Source organism: Ovis canadensis, chromosome 18 (genome assembly GCF_042477335.2).
Source record: "Ovis canadensis isolate MfBH-ARS-UI-01 breed Bighorn chromosome 18, ARS-UI_OviCan_v2, whole genome shotgun sequence".
Lineage (NCBI taxonomy): Eukaryota > Metazoa > Chordata > Mammalia > Artiodactyla > Bovidae > Ovis > Ovis canadensis.
This window is the reverse complement of record NC_091262.1, coordinates 34,041,573-34,056,183: the sequence shown is the minus strand read 5'-3', so window position 1 is coordinate 34,056,183 and position 14,611 is coordinate 34,041,573. Positions and strand designations below refer to the sequence as shown.

Here is a 14,611-nt window from a genome sequence, read left to right as displayed (position 1 = left end):
ATGAAAGTATGTGGTACTCAAGTAGGTGCTCTGTCAGCGGGCAGGGATGGCTGGCAGTGGGCCAGAGTATGGAGCAGGTGCTGGGCATGATTGAGTAGTGTGGGTAGCTTTACAGCAACACAGCCACCTTTAGGGAAGGGATCAAATGGATTCCCACCCCAGGTCCACTGAGTTGCTCATCCCTGTTAGAAGGCCAAAGGGTAAACATTGGGGAGCAAATCAGTATTTAGTTACATGGATATAAATGCATTCAGTTCAGTCGCTCAGTCTTGTCCAACTCTTTGTGATCCCATGGACTGCAGCACACCAGGCCTCCCTGTCCATCACCAACTCCCGGAGTTTACTCAAACTCATGTCCATCTGTTGCCCTTCTCCTCCAATCTTTCCCAGTGAGTCAGTTTTTTGCATCAGGTGGCCAGAGTATCAGAGTTTCAGCTTCAGCATCAGTCCTTCCAATGAATATTCAGGACTGATTTCCTTTTGGATGGACTTGTTGGATCTCCTTGAAGTCCAGGTCTCAAGAGTCTTCTCCAACACCACAGTTCAAAAGCATCGGTTCTTCGGTGGTCAGGTTTTTTTTATAGTTTAATGCTCACATCCATACATGACTACTGGAAAAACCGTAGCTTGGACTAGATGGACCTTTGTTGGCAAAGTAACGTCTCTGCTTTATAATACGCTGCCTAGGTTGGTCACAGCTTTTCTTCCAAGGAGCAAGAGTTTTATTTTCATGGCTGCAGTCACCGTCTGCCATGATTTTGGAGCCCCCGGAAATAGTCTTGTCACTGTTTTCCATTGCTTCCCCATCTGTTTGCCATGAAGTGATGGGACTGGATGCTGGGATGTTAGTTTTCTGAATGTTGAGTTTTAAACCAACTTTTTCACTCTCTTTCGCTTTCATCAAGAGGCTCTTTAGTTATTCTTCGCTTTCTGCTTTACGGTGGTGTCATCTGCATATCTGGGCTAATAGGCCTTTCAGTACTTCTGCCTTTGTAGTGAGAGTTCTCAACGGCCCCCAGTCAGGGAGAACTCGGGATCTAGGGTTGGGAAAACGCTGAAGAGAACCCCAGTAGCTGAGCCGGGTTGGAGCTGGCCGCCGCATGCACCCCCACCTGGCTGGACCGATGGTCCCAGAGCGCCTGCTTCCGCTCTGCGGGCCAAGCCCAGCTTGACTCTCATTGGCTCACGGAGGTAAGTGACAGACTCCAGAGCCAATGGCTGGTAAAAGCTGCCCGCCGCCCGCCTAGTACGACTGCGGCATGTTGGGCAGCAGACCCACGCGAGTTAGGAGCGAGCTGTCGCCGTCCCAGACTAAAAAGAAGGACTGGCAGCACTCGTCCCTGGGGTCGCTCATAGCCGACCCCTTAGTTCTTTGTGACTGTCCCCCAGATGCTTGTAATTCGGGCTCCGCGGCCCCGTGCGAGCTTGCGGGGGGCGGGACCATCTGGTCCAACCTCCGTTTCGAGCCACGCCCGCCGGGGATTTGGCCCACTCCCTGCCCAGGGCCGCCTCGGCCTAGCGGAGGCCTCGGGACCGGTTCGACCGAGTTAGGGCTGAACAGGCCGCGGCCGGAATTGCTCGAACCCAGGTGAGCACGTCCATTGCCGCCCGCCCTGCTCGAGGAGGTCACGCCGCTCTCCGGCGATTGGCCCCGGGGAGGCTTCCGAAGCCAATGGGCGCTTGGCTCAGGGCGCGGCACTTCAAACCTTTCCTTCCTGGCTGCCAGCCGAGTCCTGGTCCGGCTGTCGACCGGTTCCTGGTGGCTGCCCTGCCTCTCGGCCTTTACTCCCTCTAGACGGCCCATCGGATCGAGCTGCCTGAGGGGGTGGAGGACACAGGGTCAGGATTAAGGTCAGAGGCCTTCTTGGGCTGGGACTGGCCCAAAAGGGGTAGGAGCCCAGGCAGGATGTGGCTTCAAAGAGTTAAACGCAGAAAGGGGCAACACCGTGTCACCGGACTCTGCCTCTGTTTGCCCATTTATGCGTGAGGGCCTTGAAAGCAGACAGCGGTGCTCCTCATTGCCTTAGAATAAGGATCAATGCAGTCCATGGGGTCCATAGGGTCGCAGAGTCTGACATGACTTAGCGACTGAACAACGACAAAAAGGATCGATAAAATGCGTGTGAGATAAATAAATGAGTAGACAAGGTCCAGTTGAAACTGTGTTTACATAGGTCCCTAAAAACCCAGTGACCATTTAAAAAAATTTATCAACTCTTAAATACTGGATTTAACAAGCTGACACTGTGTGCTTACCTCGCTATGTGCCAGCACTTGAAACCTTTATTTGTATCTGTTCATAGCAATTCCACAAGGTAGGTACAAACATCACCCGCCCCTGCTGCCCAGCTTTGTACAACTGAAGAAACTGAACTGGACTGAGAAGAGCTCAAGTCAGTTGGCTAAGGACAGAGGTGTTGCTAGCTGCAGAGGCAAACGTGAGCCCTGGAACCGGTCCTGCCCCTTACAGGGCGTTGCCTTTGCCTTTCACTGGTGGGAAATGATGTATCTTGAGTTCAGCCTTCTGCCCCTCTCGGTGCTGTTACCTGCTTGTGTAAGGGTCAGTTTCTCTGAGTCTCCACTGTCAAACGGAGACAATTCTAGTTTGCAGGATTACATGGGATAATGTGTCTGACATTGGGAATTTGGAGTGGGAAGGACTCAGTTTCCTAGTCCGATGCCTAAAGGAGATGCTATTTAACTACCTGGTGCCCACTTTGTGGGACAGTGAATATGCTTGAGTCAAAAGGGAGGGACAGGGAAAGGGCCCCATTTAACACAGCTCCGAATCGTTCTAAGTCTGGTAAGGACGCCCGCTCAGCGAACGCCGATGGAATGCACGTCGTGTGCCTCTGTGGTGGCTTTTCCCCCTTTTAACCCGTAAGGCAGCTGCAGTGTCTCGCAAGGGCTCGTCTGGAACAATCTCTCCGGGTTCTTGCCTGAACCCTCTGTCTAGCCGGCCGCTCCAGCCAGGTCGCAGCCAGCCAAAGACGCTGCGGGGCATGGACGAGGAGCGTCGCGGGACCTGGTTCGGCTTCGGTTTCTGCGGCTTCGGGCAAGCGCTGGGCTCGGGGCTCGGGCGCCAGGTACACAGCCCCGAGCCGGTGAGGACGCCGGGCGGCAGCGTCGACGTCTGCCGCGTGAGCGCGAGCTGGAGCTACACAGCCTTCGTGACCCGTGAGCGCCCCCTCCGTCCCCGCCCCGGCCCCCGGCGCACGCGCCGCCCCCTCCGTCCCCAGCCCGCTCTCCGCCCCCGGCAGGTGGAGGCCGGGTGCAGCTGTCTGGCGCGGCGGGCGGCGCGGCGGACGGATACACGGACGCGTGGGCGTCGGAGGAGCTCCTGGTACTGCTGCGCGCGGGGCCGGGAGCCGGGGCGGAACTGCAGGCCTGGGCGCCCGGTTCGGCGCTGCGCGGGGAGCCCCTCTGGTCTCAGGCCGTGCAGGAGGCAGAACACGGACCCAACCGTGATGAGACCCAGGCGGGGCTGCTGCCGCTGCTGCCCTGCGCTCGCGCCTACGTGAGCCCGCGGCCGCCCTTCTACCGGCCTCTGGCCCCCACGCTGCGGGCGCGTCGGCTGGAGCTGGGCGCCGAGCACGCGTTGTTGCTGGACGCCGCGGGCCAGGTGTTCTCCTGGGGCGCGGGCAGGTGAGTGGGACTTGGCCAGGTGGGCCCGCTGGGCTTTTGCTGGGATGCCGCGGTTTACGGGTCGGTAAATGTGACCTCGGAGTGGGAGGTCAGCATACAGGTGGCTGGAGGGAGTGATTGGGAAAGGACGGAGGAGACCTCTTGGTGTGACTGTAGCTGATTGGGACCTCCTTTCCTCAGGCATGGACAGCTGGGCCACGGGACCCTGGAGCCAGAGCCAGAGCCCAGGCTGTTGGAGGCGCTGCAGGGCCTACGCATGGCTGAAGTCGCCGCAGGTGGCTGGCATTCTGTGTGCCTGAGTGGTGAGTGACCTAGGGCTTTTCCAAAACCAGCTCAGGATCTTGCAGGCGCCAAACCTTCCTCCTCCTCTCCCCATCTGATGGGTGGCCTAGCCAGGCCTCCTTCCAAGCTAATCCTGCATCCATCAGCCCAGTCATTCCTGACTCCCAAATGCCTCAGATTCAGCGCCTGCCCCGCCGCCCCTTCATCACCACCCTCACAATCGGGACTGTTGGCAGTTGTTTCCCGTCTTCTGGTCTCACTACCCCTCCCATCCATCTGCCTCCATCCAGGGCTATCATTTTGGTCCCCAAGGGAGATTGGAGGGGTGAGGGGCAGTCAAGGAGGACAGAGAAGAAAGGTAGCAGCTGCCCAGGTGGCTGTAATGCGTGGCACAGGGTGGACACTGGGAGGCCCACCTGGAGGAGGATGGTGGTCATTGTGAGCTCTGGTGGTGCCATGGCTGGTCATCCAGGATGGGAATGAGTGTCCCTTGAGATTGTGTTCACCCCTCTGGCAGGAGATCCAGGTGCAGCTGATAGCTAGGCTGTCGGGTGGGGCTGGTGGTAGATGATTTTTGCAAGGATCTGCATCAGGGGCTCTGGCCACTACTTAATATTGTTACTGACCAGGTCGGGTTGTGCAGCCAGCCGAACACTGAGACACCAAGGTTGATAGCCAAGAGTGAGTTTATTCACAAGGCAGCCAAGTGAGGAGATAGGAGAATAAGCCCCCAATCTGCCACCTTGAAGGGTTTGGGTTATTTATGGCATAAGCCAGGTGGTCTTAGGCATGGAGAAAGGTGATTGGAGGTAGGGAAGAAGGTGAGGTAATCAGTGTTATGAGCAGGCATACCTGAGTCAACATGGTTCTGTAGATTTCAAAGTGGAGGCGCTTTGGGACTTCCCTGGCAGTCCAGTGGTTAGGACACGGAGCTTTCACTGCTGGGTTCAATCCCTGGTCAGGGAACTAAGATCCCACAAGCCACGCAGGTGGCCGGGTGGGGGGGGGGGGGCGGGGAACAAAAGAGGCAATTAGCATGATCTGAGGGTGGAGTTTTCGAGCCTTCTGATATCAGAGCGCCACTCACTGGCCACGTGCACAGACCCAGTTTTGGGGTCAGTGGTCCCATCTAGTCTCCAGCTGGCTTTTGCTGACTCCAAGTTCCTGTGAAACAGCTGGGTTATATGAAACTGTATGCAATTAAGGGAAAAATAGAAAGAAAAATAACCAAAGTGAACTTAATGAAGGCACTTTACAGTAAGCAAAGGAGTTTTAATAGTGTGTTCCTCATCTGTTCTCCAAGGAAAGTTCAAGAATTTCTCCTTAGTTATCACCTTCTGTTAACTCCGTGGGGCATGGTTTCACTTGGGATCTTTAAAAATAACTTAGGCCTGCACTCTCCCCTCCCTATTCTAATGGGCCTGGGTTGGCAGCCAGGCTTGAGAACTGCTGGGCAGGAGGAAGGAGACGAGAGGACCAGAAAGAGAGTGCAATGGAAAGTCTCACACTAAGGTCCAAAAAGAGTTTGAGGCCTCAGTGTCATGTGGTTGGAGCACTGCTGCTTCAAACCAGACCTCCCAGGTTCACATCAGCATCAGTCTGCCGCTCGTGATCTTGGGCAGGACACCTCACCGCTCAAGTTTCTCTGGAGTAGAGTGGATATATGGTGCTTAAAACACTGGCACGGATTAAACACTTGATAAAACCAGCTACTACTGTTAGTGAATTTTTAGCATTAAGGCTCTTGCTCTAGCCAACAAACTATATAGTGTTGTGGGAGGAGGCAAGCAATGTTGAGAGCTTCTAGAGGCCTTCGGGGATGGGAGAGGGTGTAATGGGTCAACTGTATGGCGACAGATGGAAACTGACCTTTTGGTGATAAGCGAACTGTAGTACATACACGCAAAATGTGTACATGAAACTTACACGCAATGTCAAAATACACACAATGTTGTATACATGAAACTTACACAAAAGTTTCATGCTGTGTCAATTAAATCAATGCTGTGTCAATTTAAAAAACAAACACATTTTTTAAAAAAGGTCTTCAGGACCAGTGATGGGTAGGGCTGAAGAAAGGAGCCTGGGCTCAGTGAATGTGAAAGAAAGATACTAGGGAACTTCCAGGGACTCATTTCCAAATTGCATGTTGGAGGTGGGAGCTGGGAATTAACAACAAAGGGGAAAAGTGACCCTGGAGAGGAAAGCCTAATAAGAGGTGTCCTTTAAGAATAGGGTGACCAAAAAAAAAAAAAGAATAGGGTGACCGAATGCACTTAAGGAGGAAAGAAAGGTCCTGCTGAGACAAGGAAGCTGCTGGGCCCTGAGGGAGGTACTTAATCTGGAAGGCTGACTTGGGTGGGGCAGGCAAGCGTTGTCTGTCAGGAGCCACACTCGTACAGGGAGTGTGGATAGATCCAGGGGTGATCTGAGTCTGTTTAATGGGACCCTATTCTCTCTGCCTCAGAGACAGGAGATATTTATATCTGGGGCTGGAATGAATCAGGGCAGCTGGCCCTACCCACTAAGAGCCTGGCAGAAGATGGAAAGACAACTGCAGGAGAAGGTGAGGGTCGATTTTGTTAAAAATTTATTTTATTGAAGTGCAATTGATTTGCACTGTTGCGTTACCTTGTGCTGTATGGCCACGTGATTCAGTTATACCTACACATACATTCTTTTTTATATTTTTCCATTACAGTTTATCACAGGATATTGAGTATAGTTCCCTGTGCTACAGATTAGGACCTTATTGTATTTTCCATTCTATATATAATAGCTTGTATCTGCTAACTCCAAACTCCCAATCCATCCCTCCCCTACCCCCTCCTCCTTGGCAACCACAAGTCTGTTGGTGAGAGTCAGTTGTTGATTTCCACACATTTCTGTCATTCCTGCCTCCTGGCCATAGGCTGGCTTGAGAGCTACAGGGCTCAGAAGGGGTATGCGATATCCTTGGGACCCCAGGACACACTGAAGGACTCTGAACCCCTTATGAGAGGGAGCACGGCAAGGCTGATGCCAGTGTCCTTGCGGCACACCCCACAAGCCTGTCAGCTCCAGCACTTCTCAGGGAATTCGGGGTTGCAAGCGACAGCTTTGGAGCTAGAGTAGGGGCTTCAGCTATTGTGTGTATAAATGAGGTTTATTATTTTTATGATCGAGGTGTAGATCAGGTCTCAGTGAGTGTTCACCATCATTATCATCATAACTCTTACTGCTTCTCTGAAGCCTCAGGACTGGATGAAGATGGTTCCGAAGTGAAGAGAGTCTCTGCGGGTGAGGATGGAGCCCCTGCCCCCTTCATAGCGGTCCAGCCGTTCCCAGCTTTACTGGATCTCAGCCCGGGCTCAGAGGCAGTCAAGGTCAGCTGCGGATCCCGGCACACGGCAGTGCTGACAAGTGAGTGGGGCCAGATAGGCTGGTTCAGGATCGCGCAGGAAGCCCCCTCTGCACACTGTCTAGCTGGCGGCTGCAGGAAAGGGTGTGGTCCCTTAAAAGACTAGCAGCCTCACTCCCTGGGGTCTTTCACAGAGGCTACCCAGCCTGTCAGGCCCCGAAGGTTCTGGGGGGAGGCTAGTGTTTGCCAGCCTTGCATCGGATGAGGGTCTGCTCAACCCTGCTCCTGAGACTCCAGATTTGGCTGTGAGTCATAGCCGTTGGGCGTATAGGAAGGTGAACTTGTTCAGTCCGGATCCTTTACCACCCCGAACGTGACTAGCCTGTGTGCATGCTGTGTGCTAAGTCGCTTCAGCTGTGTCCGACTCTTTGCGACTCTCTTTGACGCTCTGTAGCCTGCCAGGCTCCTCTGCCCATGGGATTTTCTGGACAGAGGAGTGGGTTGCCATGCCCTTCTCCAGGGGATCTTCCTGACATGTAACGATTGTTAAAAAAGGAGAGAGAATATGTGTTGCTCTGCCAAACAAATCGCACAACGGCCACAGTGCGCTGGCTGTGGGTTGTGGCAGGCTGAGCTGGACTCATGCCCTGTCAGAGCATGGCAACAGCCCCTTTACTGTCCTTTCGGTTGCAGGAACGGGGGAGCTCTACACCTGGGGCTGGGGTAAGTAAAGGGTTTGCTTTTGTGATGCTTAAACTAAGGGGAGGAAAAGACCTGCGGGTAGCGGGCAAGTGACAACAGCTGTGAAGAGAAGCGGAGAACAGGGGTCTCAGCACGACCACTGGACTGAAAAGCCATCTGTTCCCTTCTCTGGAACAGATCTAGGCACACTCAGAGGGGCAGAGCTCAGAGAAACAGGAAGTATCAGTATTTCCCATCTACCTTCCTGAAAAAGTATGTATCCCAAGGGAATATCTCGCCAGCATCTCTGTGACCTCTTGTGGTCTGGCCCTGGGAAGAGAAAAAGGTAGAATGAAAATCTCTGGGCATCTGAGCTTTAGGAGTGGGGAGCCTGGAGGATTTGCCTGGCTCTATGCTGCTGGTCTGAACTCACGGAGCAGACAGCAGCAGAGTGGTGGCCTAAGCCCAGCGCTTCGGTCAATGGGCTGATTTTCCTTCCTGGAGGGGAGAAGCCACAGAGCCCAGCAGAGGATGGCAAAGGGGCTCATTTCACTTTAGGTAAATATGGACAGCTCGGCCACAAGGACACAACTACTTTGGACCGGCCCTGCCGTGTGGAGTACTTTGTAAATAAGCAACTCCAAGTAAGAACTGTGAGCTGTGGGCCCTGGAACACCTATGTGTATGCTGTGGAGAAAGAGAAGAGCTGACCTATGGATAAGGGCATAAAAGAACAGTAGAGTGGAAAATTATACAGCCAACACCTGTGAAACTCCCCACAGGGCAAGGAAAACCACTGCCAGCACCCAGAGGCCTCTCCCAGTCACAGCCCTCTTGCTCCACCTTAGAGCAGGCAGCATCTTCAACTTTTTCCCCTCATTAGAAACACCTGGAGGGAACTCCCTGGTGGTCCAGTGGATAGGACTCTGCGTTTTCACTGCTGAGGGAGCAGATTCAATCCCTGGTCGGGGAACTAAGATTCCACAGGCTGCAGGGTTTGTGTGCCCCACACTCCCAGAGAAAGAGAGAAACACCAGGAGATTTGTAACTGGATGCCTAGAGACGCATCTTGAAGAGAAAGTGAAAGTCGCTCAGTCATGTCGGACTCTTTGGACCCCATGGACTATACAGTCCATGGAACTCTCTAGGCCGGAATACTGGAGTGGGTAGCCTTTCCCTTCTCCAGGGGATCGTCCCAACCCAGGGATTGAACCCAGGTCTCCTGCATTGCAGGCAGATTCTTTACCAGCTGAGCCAGGGCCGGCATCATAGACATGATGAAATCGTGAACTTGAGGGTGTAGAACATAGACGTGGGTAGATTTTTAAAGGGCTTCCCTAGTGGCTAAGACAGTAAAGAATCTGCCTGCAATGCAGGAGACCTGGGTTGAATCCCTCCCTGGGTCAGGAAGATTCCCTTGAGAAGGGATGGCAACATGCCCCAGTATTCTTACCAAGCTGCCCCATCCCAGGTGATTTTTGAGGTAGTGCTAAGACTCGGAACCGCTAGAGGTCATCTTTTGTTATTCATTTGAACTGTTTTCACTTTGAATCTTACCATTCCATGTATGCCTCTTTATACAGTAAAATTTGTCTGCTTTTGAACTTTAGGTGAATGGTCATCCTGGGTATGTTCTTTTGTGTCTTTTTTCATCAGCACTGTAAGATTCACCTGTGGTACCCTACAGCTCATTCACTTTCACTCCATTACATGAATTATACCTCGTTTATATATTCTCTTGTTGATACTAATTTCTTTTTTCTTACTGAGTTAAAACACACATAAAAAAAATGTATTATCTTAACCATTTTTAAGTGTACAGTTCAGTGGTACTGAATACACTCACACTGCTGTGCAGCCATCAACACCATCCAGTCCCATCTCTCCTCATCTTTTAAGTCTGAAACTCTATAGCTATTAAATAACTAACTCCTCGTTCTCCCCAACCCCTGACAACTATCGTTACACCTTTTGTGTCTCTTTGTGATCTTGACTGCTCTACCTAATGTAAGTGGAATCATAACAGTATTTGTCTTTTTGTGACTGGCTTATTATCAGTTAGCATAATGCTCTCAGGGGTCATCCACGTTGTAGCATGCTGCACAATTTCCTTCCTTTCTAGGCCTTATTAATGTTCCATTGTATGTATAGACACGTTCAGTTGATCCAGTCATTGGTTGATGGACACTTGGGTGGCTTTCACATTTTAACTGTTGCGAATAATGCTACTCTAAACATGGATTTACAAATACCTCTTTAAGACTGCCTGGAATCACTGAGTCATATGGTAATTCCATTCTTACTTTTTTGAGGAGCCTGCATTACTGTTTTCCACAGTGCCTTTAACATTTTACAGTCCCACCAATAAATAGTGCACAAGGGTTCCAGTTTCTCCATATCCTTACCCAACACGTTTTTGCTTTTTTTGAAAAAATGTTTCATGTATTTCTGGCTGCGCTGGGTCTTCATTGCTGTATGTGGCTTTGCTCTAGTTGTGGTGAGCGGGGGCCACTCTGGTTGCGGTGTGTGGGCTCCTTGCTGCCGTGGCTTCTCTTGTAGAGGCTGGGCTTGCAGTTGTGGCGCCGGGCTGTTGCTCCACAGCATGTGGAACCTTCCCAGACCAGGGGTCAAACTGTGTCCCCTGTGTTGGTAGGTGAATTCTCAACTATTGGACCACCAAGGAAGTCCAAGCCATCCTAATGGGTAAAAAGTGGTTATCTCATTGTAATTTTGATTTGCTATTTCCCCAAAGATTAGTGATGTTAAGTGTCTTTTCATGCGCTTATTGGCCATTTACATATCTTTTTTGGAGAAATGTCTATTCAAGTCCTTTGCCCATTTTGAGTCAGGTTTTGTATGTGTGTTGTTTTAGGAGTTCTCTATATATTCTAGGTATTAATCCCTCATCAGACTGATTTGGAAATATTTTCTCCCATTCTGTTGGTTGCTTTTTCGCTCTGTTGATAGTGTCTCTTTTGCGTAACTATTTGGTTTTGGTTGCATTGGTTGTTGGGCTGAGTAGTTCGGTGCATGGGCTCCAGTTGTCTTGACATATGGGCTTAGCTGCTGACATGTGGGATCTTAGTTCCCAGACCAGGGATCAAACCTGTGTCCTCTGCATTGCTTTAAATTTTCATGAAGTCCAATTTGTCTATACTTTCTTTTGTTGCCTATGCCTTTGGTGTCATGTCTAAGAAATTATTGCCAAATTCAGTGTCTCTTGAAGCTTTTGTCCTGTTTTTCTAAGAATTTAATTTTTTAGGTCTTACATTTAGGTCCTTGATCCATCTTGAGTTAAATTTTTGTATACAGTGACAGGTAAGGGTCAAACTTCCTCCTTTTGTATGTGGATATCCAGTTTTCCCAGCACCATTTATTGAAAAGACTGTCCATTCCCCAAGAATGGCCTTGGCACCCTTGTCAAAAGTCATCTGCTTATATATTCAAGGGTTTATTTCTAGGCTTTCTATTCTATTCCTTTGATCTATATGTCTTATCTCTTATGTCAACACTGGCTTGATTACTATAACTTTACAGTAGGTTTTAAATCTAGGATGTGTGAGTCCTATAGTTTTGTTCTTTTTCAAAGTTGTTTTGCCTGTTTGGGATTCCTTGAGATCCCATGAGTTATAGGGCTTTTCTATTTCTGCATAAAGGTTCTTGAGATTTTAGGGATTGCTAGAATCTATAGATTGCTTTGGGTGCTACTGATATTTTAACAATATTAAGTTTTACTGATGCTGAAGCTGAAACTCCAGTAGTTTGGCCACCTCATGAGAAGAGTTGACTCATTGGAAAAGACCCTGATGCTGGGAGGGATTGGGGGCAGGAGGAGAAGGGGACGACAGAGGATGAGATGGCTGGATGGCATCACCGACTCGATGCACGTGAGTTTGGATGAACTCCGGGAGTTGGTGATGGACAGGGAGGCCTGGCGTGCTGTGATTCATGGAGTCACAAAGAGTTGGACACGACTGAGCGACTGAACTGTACTGAATCCATGATCATGGGATGTGTTTACATTTATTTATGTCTATAACTTCTTTCAGCAGTGTTTTGCACTGGGTTGGCCAAAAAGTTTTTTTTTCTTTTTTTTTGGTATCATCTTATGGAAAAACTCAAATGTGCTTTTTGGCTAACCTAACAGTTTTCATCATACATGTCTTTCACCTCCTTGGTCAATTCAGTTCAGTTCAGTTGCTCAGTCGTGTCCGATTTTTTGCAACCCTATGGACTGCAGCACACCAGTTCTCCCTGTCCATCACCAACTCCCGGAGCCAGCTCAAACTCAGGTCCATCAAGTCGGTGATGCCATCCAACCACCTCATCCTCTGTCATCCCCTTCTCCTTTCACCTTCAGTCTTTCCCAGCATGAGGGTCTTTTCAAATGAGTCAGTTCATTGCATTAGGTGGCCAAAGTATTGGAGTTTCAGCATCAGTCCTTCCAGTGAATATTCAGGACTGCTTTCCTTTAGGATGAACTGGATGGATCTCCTTGCAGTCCAAGGAACTCTAAAGAGTCTTCTCCAACACCACAGTTCAAAAGTATCAATTCTTCCGCACTCATCTATCTTTATAGTCCAACTCTCACATCCATATTGACTACTGGAAAAACCATAGCTTCGACTAGATGGACCTTTGTTGGCAAGGTAATGTCTCTGCTTTTTAGTATGTTGTCTAGATTGGCCATAGCTTTTTTTCCAAAGAGCAAGTGTCTTTTAATTTCATGGTTGCAGTCGCCGTCTGTAGTGATTTTGGAGCCCCCCAAAATAAAGTCTGTCACTGTTTCCCCATCTATTTGCCATGAAGTGGTGGGACAGATGCCATGATCTTAGTTTTCTGAATGTTGAGTTTTAAGCCAACTTTTTCACCTTCCTCTTTCACTTTGATCAAGAGGCTCTTTAGTTCTTTGCTTTCTGCCGAAAGGGTGGTGTCATCTGCATATCTGAGGTTATTGATATTTCTCCCCGCAGTCTTGATTCCAACTTGTGCTTCATCTAATCTAGCGTTTCCCATGATGTACTCTGCATATAATTAAATAAGCAGGGTGACAATATACAGCTTTGATGCACTCCTTTCCTGATCTGGAACTAGTCTGTTGTTCCATGTCCATTTCTAACTGTTGCTTCTTGACCTGCATATAGATTTCTCAAGAGGCAGGTAAGATGGTCTGGTATTCTCATCTCTTGAATATTTTCCCACAGTTTGTTGTGATCCACACAGTCAAAGGCTTTGGCATAGTCAATAAAGCAGAAATAGTGTTTCTCTGGAACTCTCCTGCTTTTTCAATGATCCAACAGATGTTGGCAATTTGATCTCTGGTTCCTCTGCCTTTTCTAAATCCAGCTTGAACATCTGGAAGTTCACAGTTACTGTACTATTGAAGCCTGACTTGGAGAATGTTGAGCATTACTTTGCTAGCATGTGACACGAGTGCAGTTGTGCGGTAGTTTGAGCATTCTCTGGTGCTGGAATGAAAACGGACCTTTTCCAGTCCTGGCCACTGCTGAGTTTTCCAGATTTGCTGGCATACTGAGTGCAGCACCTGCACAACATCATCTCTTAGGATTTGAAACAGCTCAACTCGAATTCTGATCACCTCCACTAGATTTGTTTGTAGTGATGCTTCCCAAGGCCCACTTGACTTCGCATTCTAGGATGTCTGGCTCTAGGAGAGTGAGCACACCATCGTGATTATCTGGGTCATGAAGATCTTTTTTGTACAGTTCTTCTGTGTATTCTTGCCACCTCTTCTTAATATCTTCTGCTTCTGTTAGGTCCATACCATTTATGTCTTTCATTGAGCCCATCTTTGCATGAAATGTTCCCTTGGTATCTCTATAATTTTCTTGAAGAGATCTCTACTCTTTCCCATTCTATTGTTTTCCTCTGTTTCTTTGCACTGATCACTGAGGAGGATTTTTTCTCTCTCCTTGCTATTCTTTGGAACTCTGCAATTAACCTCCTTGGTTAATTGCCAGGTATTTTAGTCTTTTTGATGCCATTATAAATTAAATCATTTTTGTAATTTCCTTTTCAGATGGTTCACTGTGTATAGAAATACAACTGATTTTTGTATTGACTTTGTATCCTGCTACTTTGCTGAAGTCATTTATTAATTCTAACAGCTTTTTGGTAGTCTTTAAGATTTTTTACATATAAGATCACTCACCTGCAAACATAATTTTTACTTCTTTCTTTCCAGTTTGAATGCCTTTTCTTTTATAGCCTAATGGCTCTGACTATGTTGATTAAAAATGTTGAAAGTAGACATCCCTTGCCTTGTTCTGATCTTAAAGCAAAAGTAACTGGGTATTATGTTCACTGTGGGCTTGTCATATATGGCTTTTATTGTGTGGAAGTAGTCTCCTTTTCTATTTTATTGAGTTTTTATCATGAAAGGTTGTGGAATCTTTCTACATCAACTGAAATGATCATTTGGGGCGTTAAAGCATAACACATGCTCAGGGTTGGATATTTGCTCAAAAATGCCTGAGAAAACACTTAAGTTTTCATTTCTGCCTAGGATTCAGGCTCCACACAGCAAGAACCGAAGGCTAAGGCACAGTTGTATATGGCCTGAAAGTGAAAGTCCCTTAGTTGTGTCCGACTCTGTGACCCCATGGACTGTACAGTCCATGGAATTCTCTAGGTCACAATGGC

At 48.9% G+C, this 14,611-nt stretch overlaps 1 protein-coding gene across 2 annotated transcripts; it reads left to right on the top strand.

Annotated features, from left to right (window-relative positions):
* The first annotated feature begins 1,214 nt into the window (after positions 1 to 1,214).
* Positions 1,215 to 9,557, top strand: RCCD1 (RCC1 domain containing 1). Of its 2 annotated transcripts, none has more exons than XM_069560339.1 (8): positions 1,215 to 1,588; positions 2,957 to 3,177; positions 3,261 to 3,645; positions 3,826 to 3,947; positions 6,395 to 6,493; positions 7,159 to 7,292; positions 7,961 to 7,990; positions 8,507 to 9,557. In XM_069560339.1, exons 1-8 carry the CDS (start codon positions 1,260 to 1,262, stop codon positions 8,576 to 8,578), a joined length of 1,392 nt encoding a protein of 463 aa, XP_069416440.1. In that variant the 5' UTR covers positions 1,215 to 1,259; the 3' UTR covers positions 8,579 to 9,557. The 2 variants fall into 2 exon arrangements, with proteins under 2 accessions (XP_069416440.1, XP_069416439.1); XM_069560338.1 differs by having other exon boundaries at positions 1,222 to 1,588; positions 7,159 to 7,329.
* The last annotated feature ends 5,054 nt before the right edge of the window (positions 9,558 to 14,611 follow it).

Coding starts and splice junctions, on each gene's coding strand:
- RCCD1 (XM_069560338.1), top strand. CDS start 1,260: ATGTTGGGCAGCAGACCCACGCGAGTTAGGAGCGAGCTGTCGCCGTCC. Junction 1,589..2,956: donor CCGGAATTGCTCGAACCCAG/GTGAGCACGTCC, acceptor CCCTCTGTCTAG/CCGGCCGCTCCAGCCAGGTC. Junction 7,991..8,506: donor GCTCTACACCTGGGGCTGGG/GTAAGTAAAGGG, acceptor ATTTCACTTTAG/GTAAATATGGACAGCTCGGC.